Raw genomic sequence first — 14,191 nt, 5'->3', positions numbered from 1 at the left:
GTGAAACTAACTGTGTGAATTAATTTTTTTTTTTAAGAAATTGAAATGTAATAACCTGCTTGATTATGTGTCTTTCTTTCTTTCTTTCTTTCTTTCTTTCTTTCTTTCTTTATTTTCCATAATGATTTTGAAAACGAGGTGAAAGTGTTTGGGAGTTTAAGATCACGTGTCAAAGTCAGCTGTTAATATTTTTTATTTATTTGTTACTTTTATTTTTTTTATTTTTTTTTTATTCAGCTAGATTATTTTATTTGTATTTATTTTTAAATTTTAGTTTTTTTTTATTTTAGAATATTTTATTTTTCATAGTGAGCCTTATTTATTTTTTTCTATTTTTATTTTTTTTAGAATTTTTATTTTTTTTAGAATTTTTAAAGTCAGTTGTTAATGTTTTATTTTTTTATTTTTTTTTTCCTATTTTAAAATATTTCATCTTAATTTATAAAGTCAGCTGTAAATATTTTAATTTTATTTAAATTTGAGTAAATTTTATTTAAATTTGAGTAAATTTTATTTAAATTTGAGTAAATTTTATTTAAATTTGAGTAAATTTTATTTAAATTTGAGTACATTTTAATTTAAGTAAATTTTATTTTAATTTGAGTAAAGTTTATTTAAATTTAAGTAAATTTTATTTTAATTTGAGTACATTTTATTTAAATTTAAGTCAATTTTATTTTAATTTGAGTAAATTTTATTTAAATTTGAGTAAATTTTATTTTAATTTGAGTAAATTTTGTTTTAATTTGAGTAAATTTTATTTTAATTTTATTTTAATTTTATTAAAAAATTTTTTTTTTTTTTTTTTTTTTTTTTACTTTTTTCCTCTCACTTTGAATCTTGACCCCAGGCCGTGTAAATGTGCGCAGGAACATGAGGCGAGAGGAGTTTGTCAAGGCTGATGTTTGCAATGCTGTTTCTTTACCAGAATATGTGAACTGTACATGTTGTAGGTTATCTTTCACTATTGTAGCTGAAACTGTAGAACAGACATGGCTTGTACTACTGATTTTAACATAAATATACTAAACAAATCTGTATAAGACGAGATGTATAGAGAGAGTGGAGCTTGTTGCTGTAAAATCCCTCTTTTGGACTGAAGAGTATGTCAAAGTTTTATCTCTATCAAATGCCCTGGTGAAATCGACATCCATCGTATTGCCGTACCGAACGGAGGATTTTCTTGAACGATCATTGTAACATAGTTCTTTAATTTGCAGTGAATCATTGTTCCTTTTTACTGTGGTAATTTTAGACTCAGTATCAGAGTTTGGAGTAGATCTAGATGTCGGGCTGTGGTTGTTTCTCCTCCGCATTGGTGCCAGAATAAACCAGTATGAATGTAGAATTTGCCCAGTGTGAAACAACGACACCCCGACTGGTAGAGAAAAAACACTAGAAAGGATTATTTCAATTTTATCTTTTTGTATATGAAAGTAACAATAAATACTGATAAAGCATCATTTGATCTTTGTATCGTCTTTGAAATCTGATTTGCCCTCTTTAGCCACAATTTTACATTTCTAATCAAACAGCAGTAAAATTATTTTATTTATTTATATATATGTAGGCCTGTGTGTGTGTGTGTGTAGCCTCTCTCTCTCTCTCTCTCTCTCTCTATATATATATATATATATATGTGTGTGTGTGTGTGTGTGTGTTTATATACATTTATATATATGTTTATATACATTTATTTATATATATTCATATTCACAGGTCGTCGATTCTGATTGGCTGAGAGGCGATCAGTCCCATGCGAATCACAGCCGCTGATATATAGTTAGTTTATTTAAGTGTAAAATATTTAAGTTGTATATTTTCTTCTTCTGAGTTCTTTCTAATGTAGTTCTGTGTTTCGGCCGCTAGACGGTGGTGTGATGAAACCGGTCTGATGTTCAGCGCTCATGCGCCGCTCTTCACTCAGACATACACACACACACTCTCAATCCCTCACAGACACTGCCTGTGTTCGTGTGTATGTGATGTTATATTTCATTTAATGTTATTAAGTGTCATATTTAATGATGGTGTCTAATGTGGTGTCAGTGAGGTTCATCGGCGGCTTCGTGTTCGGCGCTGGTTCCGGTGTCGCGGCTCTGAAACTATATCAGTATGAAGAAGAGAAAACACACACAGGTAACACTAACATTACTCTGAAACTATATCAGTGTGAAGAAGAGAAAACACACACAGGTAACACTAACATTACTCTAAACTATATCAGTGTGAAGAAGAGAAAACACACAGGTAAAACTATGAATCACAAATACATTACTGATTAATAAAGAGATGCTGAACAGATCAATAGTTCATGTAAGTTACATTCTCACACACAGAGAGAGAGTGTGTGTGTGTGTGTGAGAGAGAGAGATTGTGTGTGTGAGAGAGAGAAAGAAAGTGAAAGTGAGTGGGGGAGAGAGAGAGAGTGTGTGTGTGTGTGTGTGTGTGTGTGTGTGTGTGTGTGTGTGTGTGAGTGAGAGAGAGAGAGAGAGAGAGTGTGAGAGCGTGTGTGTATAGGGGAGACCGGGGCAAGTTGTCACACTCACAAGTTTACTCCAATGATATTTTTGAAGTTTGTTTCTGTACAGGAACAAACATAAAACTATTTTATTTCCACTTATTGTTGCCCATGAAAAAGAATAGTTACCTCTATTTATTTTATATATTATTTTTATATTATTGTATTATATATTATATTATTGTAATAATATTCATTTCATGACATATCAATGAAAGTTTTGAAATATGATGCTGTGTGTAAGTCATTTGTGTGAAATCTGCTGTGATCTGCAGGAAGCTCCGCCCATCGCCTGATCGAGCGCTTCGGTCTTCCTCAAACCGGCGCCGAGCCCCGCTTCTACATCAACCACGTGTTATCGTACGATCAGAGCCGGCGGACGCCCCGATGGGTGGCAGAACATCTGTCGGGTCAAAGGTTACTGGGTGAGTCTCGTCCTGTCGGGTCAAAGGTTACTGGGTGAGTGAGTCTTGTCCTGTTGGTTCAAAGGTTAGTGGGTGAGTCTTTCCCTGTCGGGTCAGAGGTTACTGGGTGAGTCTTGTCCTGTCGGGTCAAAGGTTACTGGGTGAGTCTTGTCCTGTCGGTTCAAAGGTTACTGGGTGAGTCTTGCCCTGTCGGGTCAGAGGTTACTGGGTGAGTCTTGTCCTGTCGGTTCAAAGGTTACTGGGTGAGTCTTGCCCTGTCGGGTCAGAGGTTACTGGGTGAGTCTTGTCCTGTCGGTTCAAAGGTTACTGGGTGAGTCTTGCCCTGTCGGGTCAGAGGTTACTGGGTGAGTCTTGTCCTGTCGGTTCAAAGGTTACTGGGTGAGTCTTGCCCTGTCGGGTCAGAGGTTACTGGGTGAGTCTTGTCCTGTCGGTTCAAAGGTTACTGGGTGAGTCTTGCCCTGTCGGGTCAGAGGTTACTGGGTGAGTCTTGTCCTGTCGGTTCAAAGGTTAGTGGGTGAGTCTTGCCCTGTCGGGTCAGAGGTTACTGGGTGAGTCTTGTCCTGTCGGTTCAGAGGTTACTGGGTGAGTCTTGTCCTGTCGGGTCAGAGGTTACTGGGTGAGTCTTGTCCTGTCGGTTCAAAGGTTACTGGGTGAGTCTTGTCCTGTCGGGTCAGAGGTTACTGGGTGAGTCTTGTCCTGTCGGGTCAGAGGTTACTGGGTGAGTCTTGTCCTGTCGGGTCAGAGGTTACTGGGTGAGTCTTGTCCTGTCGGTTCAAAGGTTACTGGGTGAGTCTTGTCCTGTCGGGTCAGAGGTTACTGGGTGAGTCTTGTCCTGTCGGTTCAAAGGTTACTGGGTGAGTCTTGCCCTGTCGGATCAGAGGTTACTGGGTGAGTCTTGTCCTGTCGGTTCAAAGGTTACTGGGTGAGTCTCGTCCTGTCGGGTCAGAGGTTACTGGGTGAGTCTTGTCCTGTCGGTTCAAAGGTTACTGGGTGAGTCTTGTCCTGTCGGGTCAGAGGTTACTGGGTGAGTCTTGTCCTGTCGGTTCAAAGGTTACTAGGTGAGTCTCGTCCTGTCGGGTCAGAGGTTACTGGGTGAGTCTTGTCCTGTTGGTTCAAAGGTTAGTGGGTGAGTCTTGTCCTGTCGGGTCAGAGGTTAGTGGGTGAGTCTTGTCCTGTCGGGTCAGAGGTTAGTGGGTGAGTCTTGTCCTGTCGGGTCAGAGGTTAGTGGGTGAGTCTTGTCCTGTCGGGTCAGAGGTTAGTGGGTGAGTCTTGTCCTGTCGGGTCAGAGGTTACTGGGTGAGTCTTGTCCTGTCGGTTCAAAGGTTACTAGGTGAGTCTCGTCCTGTCGGGTCAGAGGTTACTGGGTGAGTCTTGTCCTGTTGGTTCAAAGGTTAGTGGGTGAGTCTTGTCCTGTCGGGTCAGAGGTTAGTGGGTGAGTCTTGTCCTGTCGGGTCAGAGGTTACTGGGTGAGTCTTGTCCTGTCGGTTCTAGGCCTGTCGCGATAATTAAATAACCGTCTGATCGCGATTATTTGATCTAACCGCGATTGTTTCAGACAACCGCGATTATTGCGCTCTTTTATAGACCTAACGTTATATAATGGCACAAGGGGGAGTCATGGACCAAAATAAATAGACAAGCACTAATTACGTTTTCCAATATAAGTCATCTGAAGCCATTCCATAGCTTAGTGTGAGGGACAGTAGTATATTTACATTGTTAAATTAAAGTTCACAAACTCGTCTGCAGCTGTCAATCATTCCGTTCAGCATTCAAACTCTGCAGCTGTCAATCATTCCGTTCAGCATTCAAACAACGCGCGTCGTCCGGTTACGACAGGATACACGGTAAAACTTTCTCCAATGTGACATTGACGTTATAATGCTTGATCTGTAGATAAAGGGCTGTGGATTTGCATAAAATGACTTTATTTTGCTGGAGTTTTTTGTTGTTTCTAAATGACTCGCTCGCTACCGTGTGCCTACACAGCACAAGGACTATGAATTGGCATCAGACGCACAATAACTGGAGTTTAAAACTGTGAAGAAACAAATGATCAATAAACTGTTGGACTGATATACACTAGGATTTGTGCCCTCGACATTTCTTCGCTTTGAGCCGTGAACTTTTAAATGCGCACTTGTGCAGCGCGCGCTGCGCACTGTGATGTTGCATTAAGCACATCATTCTGCACCCGAGATGCGCATACGCGCTTTGTTCCGCTCTGTTTTGAAGCGTATCATATTGTGCACATTTGTTTTTATTAACATGTTTAGATTTTATTAAATTACTGTGCAGATGTTTTCAAAAATTACTTTTTGCTGCTGATTTATACACTTACTAAGTTTAATAAACAAATTGTCATATTGAATATATTTATTTAATATTTAAAGGTGTTAACTGTAATCTTACACTGCAAAATGATAACTTACAAAGGATTAAATTCATCACAATTATTTAATGAATGAAGCACAAAGCCCTAAAACAGACAATTAATCGGCATAATCGCCAAAGCCCTAACACAGACAATTAATCGGCATAACCGCAATTACTTTTTAGACAATTAATCGTCAGCCAAATTTCATAATCGTGACAGGCCTAGTCGGTTCAAAGGTTACTGGGTGAGTCTCGTCCTGTCGGTTCAAAGGTTACTGGGTGAGTCTCGTCCTGTCGGTTCAGAGGTTAGTGGATGAGTCTTGTCCTGTCGGTTCAAAGGTTACTGGGTGAGTCTTGTCCTGTCGGGTCAAAGGTTACTGGGTGAGTCTTGTCCTGTCGGGTCAGAGTTTAGTGGGTGAGTCTTGTCCTGTCGGGTCAGAGGTTACTGGGTGAGTCTGGTCCTGTCGGGTCAGAGGTTACTGGGTGAGTGAGTCTTGTCCTGTTGGTTCAAAGGTTAGTGGGTGAGTCTCGTCCTGTCGGGTCAGAGGTTACTGGGTGAGTCTCGTCCTGTCGGGTCAGAGGTTACTGGGTGAGTCTCGTCCTGTCAGGTCAGAGGTTACTGGGTGAGTCTCGTCTTGTCGGGTCAAAGGTTACTGGGTGAGTCTGGTCCTGTTGGGTCAGAGGTTAGTGGGTGAGTCTCGTCCTGTCGGGTCAGAGGTTACTGGGTGAGTCTCGTCCTGTCGGGTCAAAGGTTACTGGGTGAGTCTTGTCCTGTCGGGTCAGAGGTTACTGGGTGAGTGAGTCTCGTCCTGTCAGGTCAGAGGTTAGTGGGTGAGTCTTGTCCCGTCGGGTCAAAGGTTACTAGGTGAGTGAGTCTGGTCCTGTCGGGTCAGAGGTTACTAGGTGAGTGAGTCTGGTCCTGTCGGGTCAGAGGTTAGTGGGTGAGTCTTGTCCTGTCGGGTCAGAGGTTAGTGGGTGAGTCTTGTCCTGTTGGTTCAAAGGTTACTGGGTGAGTCTTGTCCTGTCGGGTCAGAGGTTACTGGGTGAGTCTTGTCCTGTCGGGTCAGAGGTTAGTGGGTGAGTCTTGTCCTGTCGGGTCAGAGGTTAGTGGGTGAGTCTTGTCCTGTCGGGTCAGAGGTTACTGGGTGAGTCTCGTCCTGTCGGGTCAAAGGTTACTGGGTGAGTCTCGTCCTGTCGGGTCAGAGGTTACTAGGTGAGTGAGTCTTGTCCTGTCGGGTCAGAGGTTAGTGGGTGAGTCCCGTCGGGTCAAAGGTTACTAGGTGAGTGAGTCTGGTCCTGTTGGGTCAGAGGTTACTGGGTGAGTCTTGTCCTGTCGGGTCAGAGGTTACTGGGTGAGTCTCGTCCTGTCGGGTCAAAGGTTACTGGGTGAGTCTCGTCCTGTCGGGTCAGAGGTTACTAGGTGAGTGAGTCTTGTCCTGTCGGGTCAGAGGTTAGTGGGTGAGTCCCGTCGGGTCAAAGGTTACTAGGTGAGTGAGTCTGGTCCTGTTGGTTCAAAGGTTAGTGGGTGAGTCTTGTCCTGTCGGGTCAGAGGTTACTGGGTGAGTCTTGTCCTGTCGGGTCAGAGGTTACTGGGTGAGTCTAGTCCTGTCGGGTCAGAGGTTACTGGGTGAGTCTCGTCCTGTCGGGTCAAAGGTTACTGGGTGAGTCTTGTCCTGTCGGGTCAGAGGTTACTGGGTGAGTGAGTCTTGTCCTGTCGGGTCAGAGGTTACTGGGTGAGTGAGTCTTGTCCTGTCGGGTCAGAGGTTAGTGGGTGAGTCTCGTCCCGTCGGGTCAAAGGTTACTAGGTGAGTGAGTCTGGTCCTGTCGGGTCGGAGGTTACTGGGTGAGTCTTGTCCTGTCGGGTCAGAGGTTAGTGGGTGAGTCTTGTCCTGTCGGGTCAGAGGTTAGTGGGTGAGTCTTGTCCTGTTGGTTCAAAGGTTACTGGGTGAGTCTCGTCCCGTCGGGTCAAAGGTTACTGGGTGAGTCTCGTCCCGTCGGGTCAGAGGTTAGTGGGTGAGTCTTGTCCTGTCGGGTCAGAGGTTACTGGGTGAGTCTGGTCCTGTCGGGTCAAAGGTTACTGGGTGAGTCTCGTCCCGTCGGGTCAAAGGTTACTAGGTGAGTGAGTCTGGTCCTGTCGGGTCAGAGGTTACTGGGTGAGTCTTGTCCCGTCGGGTCAAAGGTTACTAGGTGAGTGAGTCTGGTCCTGTCGGGTCAGAGGTTACTAGGTGAGTGAGTCTGGTCCTGTCGGGTCAGAGGTTAGTGGGTGAGTCTTGTCCTGTCGGGTCAGAGGTTAGTGGGTGAGTCTTGTCCTGTTGGTTCAAAGGTTACTGGGTGAGTCTTGTCCTGTCGGGTCAGAGGTTACTGGGTGAGTCTTGTCCTGTCGGGTCAGAGGTTAGTGGGTGAGTCTTGTCCTGTCGGGTCAGAGGTTACTGGGTGAGTCTTGTCCTGTCGGGTCAGAGGTTAGTGGGTGAGTCTTGTCCTGTTGGTTCAAAGGTTACTGGGTGAGTCTTGTCCTGTCGGGTCAGAGGTTACTGGGTGAGTCTTGTCCTGTCGGGTCAGAGGTTACTGGGTGAGTGAGTCTTGTCCTGTCGGGTCAGAGGTTACTGGGTGAGTGAGTCTGGTCCTGTCGGGTCAGAGGTTACTGGGTGAGTCTTGTCCTGTCGGGTCAGAGGTTAGTGGGTGAGTCTTGTCCTGTTGGTTCAAAGGTTACTGGGTGAGTCTTGTCCTGTCGGGTCAGAGGTTACTGGGTGAGTCTTGTCCTGTCGGGTCAGAGGTTACTGGGTGAGTCTTGTCCTGTCGGGTCAGAGGTTACTGGGTGAGTCTAGTCCTGTCGGGTCAGAGGTTACTGGGTGAGTCTCGTCCTGTCGGGTCAAAGGTTACTGGGTGAGTCTTGTCCTGTCGGGTCAGAGGTTACTGGGTGAGTGAGTCTTGTCCTGTCGGGTCAGAGGTTACTGGGTGAGTGAGTCTTGTCCTGTCGGGTCAGAGGTTAGTGGGTGAGTCTCGTCCCGTCGGGTCAAAGGTTACTAGGTGAGTGAGTCTGGTCCTGTCGGGTCGGAGGTTACTGGGTGAGTCTTGTCCTGTCGGGTCAGAGGTTAGTGGGTGAGTCTTGTCCTGTTGGTTCAAAGGTTACTGGGTGAGTCTCGTCCCGTCGGGTCAGAGGTTAGTGGGTGAGTCTTGTCCTGTCGGGTCAGAGGTTACTGGGTGAGTCTGGTCCTGTCGGGTCAAAGGTTACTGGGTGAGTCTCGTCCCGTCGGGTCAAAGGTTACTAGGTGAGTGAGTCTGGTCCTGTCGGGTCAGAGGTTACTGGGTGAGTCTTGTCCTGTCGGGTCAGAGGTTAGTGGGTGAGTCTTGTCCTGTTGGTTCAAAGGTTACTGGGTGAGTCTTGTCCCGTCGGGTCAAAGGTTACTGGGTGAGTCTTGTCCCGTCGGGTCAGAGGTTAGTGGGTGAGTCTTGTCCTGTCGGGTCAGAGGTTACTGGGTGAGTCTGGTCCTGTCGGGTCAAAGGTTACTGGGTGAGTCTAGTCCTGTCGGGTCAGAGGTTACTGGGTGAGTCTGGTCCTGTCGGGTCAAAGGTCACTGGGTGAGTCGGGTCCTGTCGGGTCAAAGGTTACTGGGTGAGTCTCATGAGTCTCGTCTGTCAGAAGCATCGCTCTGATTCTGATGCTCTTCAACTCTTCATCAGGTCAAGCCGACAGAAAACACTGCAAATTTAAACCAGATCCCGAGATTCCCGAGATCTTCACGGCCCGGAACGAGGATTACCTGAGGAGCGGCTGGTCTCGAGGACACATGGCTCCTGCCGGAGACAACAAGATCTCTGAGGTTCAGGACACTCACAACAATCAAACACAATATATATATATTAGGGGTGTAACGATGCCCTCATGTCACGATACGATATTATTGCGATACTCCAAGACATATGATAAAAGGTTAAAAAAAATGTACTGTTGATTAAAATGGTAAATTTGGTTCAACATTGTGTGTAAACGAATAGGCTTGGACTTAGTGTTGATAACCCAATGCAGGACAATAGAGACACCAGAATAACAATATTCATGATTCTGAAGCTGAAAATACAGAATTATTACAGAAAAAAAAAAAAATTTAATTTGTTTGGTGATTGTTTTATTTACATTTTTAATTGTGCATTTAATCATATATTTCTAATGTAGTTCTGTGTTTTGGCCGCTAGATGGCGCTGTGGTGAAATAAAAAAAACAAAAAACTGAATATTTATTTTTATATATATTTTATTTTAATATTATTTATTTAAATATAAATGTGCAATGAAATGAAATGAATGCATAAATAAGGCATGAAATACATGTATTTGTTTATTTCATGCAATACCACAAAAGAACTCATGAAGTACAAACTGAAACACCTTGATATAAAATGTTGTTGATAACAAGACAAATGAGTATATCATGAATTGAATACATTATGAAATGTTGCAATAAATATAAGAATAATGAAAAGTGGATACAAAATTATTATTTTTTTTATTTACATAAAATGACTTATGTAACCTGTCCAATACTTATTTTCATGATTTAATTTAGACCGTTAAATCGCTCAGTAAAACAGATTAATTTCTTTCTTATTGAAATATTATCTTTATTCTGTCCACAGCAAGCGATGGCAGAGACTTTCTATCTGTCCAACATCGTCCCACAGAACTACGAGAACAACGCAGGCTTCTGGAACAGGTGTGTGTGAATGTGTGGGTGGGTGTGTGTCTGTCTGTGTGTGTCTGTCAGTGGGTGTATGTGCGTGAGTGTGTGTCTGTGTTGGGGGGTGTGTGTGTGTGTGCGTGTGTGTCTGTCAGTGTGTGTGTGTGTGTGCGTGTGTGTCTGTCAGTGTGTGTGCGTGAGTGTGTGTGTGTGTGTCTGTCAGTGTGTGTGCGTGAGTGTGTGTGTGTGTGTGTGTGTGTGTGTGTGTGTGTGTGTAGCAGCGCTCATCATGTGCTGCTGTGCTCCTGTAAGGTTGGAGATGTACTGTCGAGATCTGACTCAGAGGTTCAGTGACGTGTGGCTGGTGTCTGGGCCGCTGATGCTGCCGCTGGAGCGCGAGGACGGACACAAGACCGTCTCCTATCAGGTCAAACACAGGCTCATCACACACACACGTCATGGGATTATTCATATGTCACATCAAAATACCTTCAAAATCCTACATTTGTATCAAATTTTGTCTGGTTTCATAGCATTTTTTTTTTTTTTTTTAATAAAGCATATGAAGGATATTAGTGCAAAAACGAGGCAAATAACACACATCTCATTAAGATAATGCACACATCATGGAAAAATAATAATTCTTATTATTATAGCATATACTGAAAATATTTTTGATATAATTTTGTCAGATTTTTTTTTGCTTTTTCTTTGTAGTAATTTAAACTTCTAAAGGAAATTCAGAATTCTGTTTTTTAGCCATAAACACTTTGGTTTCAGCAAGACATGTTTGTTTTTCTCTCTTGATGATTCTGAAAAGTGGAGGCTTTTGAGAAAAGTTTATGTAATAGTAAGGATTGTCCAGCAGGTGGCGCTCTTGCACTTCACAAACTCTCACACATCAGCTGACTCAGTATTAAACTACACCAAGCCTCTCTTTTCAACCTCAAACTGACATTTAATCGATGATTTCTGCGTGTATTGTCATCGATTATGCTTTTATATATTAATATAATAATAACGACTGAAAGAAATTGATGTTTTGCATAACAGAAACGACTCCAGCTGGCTTCACAGGGACAGATTTGGTTTTGCGTGTGTAAATGGACACAGACAGGTTCCCCGAGGCTCTGAACTCTTGCAAATGAGCCGAGACAGAAGCCACGTCACCTCCATCTAAACACACACTGCACTGAGTCTCCGGGGACATGTGTGTGTGTGTGTGTGTGTGTGCCGATCCGGTCCCGTTTCAGGGAATTATGTGCCTATTCAGCGAGCCGTCTGATGGGAATTTGGGTAACCGTGAATGTGCAGGCGGATCTTTGAGAGGAACTCAGTCTAACCATGACAGCTCCAGTTTTGCTTTGTCATTCTGATCTGTGTAGTTTCATCAGATGTAATAATAATCGTCTCATTAACCTTCAGCTGATGCTCATAGTCCCGCCTCTCCATCAGCCGTCAGAGGAAGACAGAGATATCAACACAATACTCAAAACATCATTCTGGCATTATTTACTCTGGAGCACAAACAGCAGATGCTTGGCAGAATGTTCACGCTGCTCTTTCTTTATAATGAAAGTGAATGAGGACAGAAAAGCCTCTGTTAAAGAGCACTCACTGTGTTAATGAGCTCCAGCTCTTCTCTATATCAGTGTCAGTGTTTCTGAACTCCTGAAACGCCTCCATTGTAGTCTTGAGTTTCTTCCGGGAACGAACACGTCACAATATTCCTCATTATAATAATTCATATGCAGAATAAAGGGGCGGGGCCTGGTTGAGTTAGTTAGTAGTGTGTTAAACTGGCAGTTATGGAAAGGGGCGGGGCTTTCCCAAACACACTCGAAGCGCTCGGCCAATCACAACACACTGCTCCAGCCGACCAATCAGAGCACAGTGTGCTTTTCAGAAGGAGGGGCTTCATAGAGACAGGAAGTAAACAGAGCGTTACTGACAGACTGGGAAGAGAGGAGCCGCAACAGTGGAGAATATGAGGAGAATAATTAACATTCACGCAGGAAAACCTGTTCTAGTAGAGACAAAAACAACATCAAGACTAGGAATAGGGAATAATATGGATATTTAGGCTAAGTCAGATAGTGCACAAGTCATATGGACTATGGTTATGATATATGTAAAAGACAATCTGGGAAAATTTTTAAATAATCATGTTGTATAAATTTAAATCAAAGTTGAGTATGTTGACAGAACTTGCAAGGATGAACCAACTTTTTATTTAAATTTTTTTTTTTTTTTTTTTAAATCCCAGAATATTTATTTTTATATAAACTACCATTCAAACGTTTTCTTTCTTTTTACAAGAAATTAAGAGTTTTATTCAGCAAGAATACATTAAATTGACAGTACAGACATTTATAATGTCATAAAAGATTATATTTAAAAAAAAATGCTGTTCTTTTCTATTCATCAAAGAATCCTGAAAAATAAAATAAATCAGTTTCCACAAAAACATGAACTTTCAACATTGATAATAATCATAAATGTTTCTTGAGCATCAAATCATCATATTAGAGTGATTTGTGAAGGATCATGTGACACTGAAGACTGGAGTAATGATGCTGTAAATTCACAGGAATAAATTACACTTTACTGTATATTCACATAGAAAACAGATGATTTACACTGGAATAATATTTCACATTTTTTACTGCATTTTTGATCAAATAAATGTAGCCTTGGTGAACATAAGAGACTTTTAAACACTCACGACCCCAAACTTTTGAACACTAGAGTATATACTTACCTTTTATTTATTATTTTATATATATATATATATATATATATATATATATATATATATATATGTGTCCATCTTTATTCTGCCGTGTAAATTGCACCAAGCACTAACATTGATAATCCAGTATATATATATATATATATATATATATATATATATATATATATATTTAAATATTTAAATATATTTATTGAAAAAAGAAACAAGGAACTTAAGAAAATATCCAAAGAAAATACATTTTATATATATTTTAACTACCTTGCCATCCTGGATTATCAATGTTTTTTTTTGTTTTTTTTATAACATATATTTATTTAAAAAAAAGGAAAAAAAAAAAGAAGGAACATAAGAAAATATCCAAAGAAAATATATGTTATAAAAAAAAAAAAAACATTGATAATCCAGGATGGAAAGGTAGTTAAAATATATATAAAATGTGTTTTCTTTGGATATTTTCTTGTTATCTTCCTTGATTTTTTTTTTTTTTTAACAAGTTGTTATATGATCAGCCTTGGTTGTTTTTAAATGTGCTTTATAAATAAATATTGTATAGTATAAGCAACATTGCTAACTCCTGTTCCCCGTGACAGCTGATCGGGAAAGACGACGTGGCGGTTCCCACTCACCTCTTCAAGATCGTGCTCGCGCAGAAAGACTCGTCTCCAGACTCTCTGGCTCTCGGGGCGTTTGTGGTCCCCAACTCTCCGGTCGGATTCGAGCGCCCGCTCACAGACTTCCAGGTGAGCCTGACGGATGTCCAGCGCATGTCCGGCCTGAGGTTCTTCCCGGAGGTGGAGCGGGTGGAGGAGCTGAAGAACCTGTGTGAGGTGGACTCCTGTCGCCTGATGGACTTCACCCAGTTCTCGCTGTACATCAGCGGCCGCAAGCTCTCGAGCGCCAGGACTCTCCCTCGCCTGGAGAAGATCATGACGGAGCTGAAGCACGCAGGAATCCAGCCCGACGACTACCTCAACAACCTCTACCTGGAGAAGAAGCGAGAGCTAGTGGAGAAAGAGGAGCGCGAGAAGAAACCTGAGCTGTGAGCGCTCTGGCTTTTGTTGGATTCGCAGTATTGTAGTTGTTATTGTTGTTTATAAGTTTCACAGTATTTTTTTGTATATTGTTGTTTAAAAGTTACTGCTTTCTCATTGCAATCAAAGCCTTGAAACTTACTTGAAATCCTTGTGTAACGTTTACACCAATAAAGTGTTTTATTTCTGATTTGCTGTTGTTGTTTTGCTTTCATACATTTATCATCCAGGGCTCTGTCATAGTGATTGTAAGACCTAGAACAGTCTTGGACATTAATAAAATCTTTCATTAGTCGATATTAGTGGTATTTTTGCTGATTTTGAGATATTTTTGGCGTTGACCAATAACCACTGCCTAAAAGTGGCTGAATTTTGAGTCAATGTTAATATTATTTTGGGGATTTTATG

General features: G+C 42.0%; 1 protein-coding gene across 1 annotated transcript; it reads left to right on the top strand.

The window, feature by feature from the left end:
- The first annotated feature begins 1,885 nt into the window (after positions 1-1,885).
- exog (exo/endonuclease G) lies at positions 1,886-13,972 on the top strand. The gene is made up of 6 exons (XM_079863724.1): positions 1,886-2,139; positions 2,797-2,946; positions 9,004-9,143; positions 9,957-10,033; positions 10,310-10,424; positions 13,343-13,972. Exons 1-6 carry the CDS (start codon positions 2,025-2,027, stop codon positions 13,793-13,795), a joined length of 1,050 nt encoding a protein of 349 aa, XP_079719850.1. The 5' UTR covers positions 1,886-2,024; the 3' UTR covers positions 13,796-13,972.
- The last annotated feature ends 219 nt before the right edge of the window (positions 13,973-14,191 follow it).

Source organism: Squalius cephalus, assembly GCF_949319135.1.
Source record: "Squalius cephalus genome assembly, chromosome: 25".
In the NCBI taxonomy this organism is placed as follows: domain Eukaryota; kingdom Metazoa; phylum Chordata; class Actinopteri; order Cypriniformes; family Leuciscidae; genus Squalius; species Squalius cephalus.
Note: the sequence above shows the minus strand (reverse complement) of the source record. Positions and strands in the feature narration are given on the sequence as shown.

Excerpts from the sequence above, each read along its gene's own strand:
- exog (XM_079863724.1), top strand. The coding sequence starts at position 2,025 with ATGATGGTGTCTAATGTGGTGTCAGTGAGGTTCATCGGCGGCTTCGTG. Across the intron at positions 9,144-9,956 it reads GAGACAACAAGATCTCTGAG|CAAGCGATGGCAGAGACTTT; the intron begins GTTCAGGACACT and ends TTCTGTCCACAG. Across the intron at positions 10,425-13,342 it reads ACAAGACCGTCTCCTATCAG|CTGATCGGGAAAGACGACGT; the intron begins GTCAAACACAGG and ends TCCCCGTGACAG.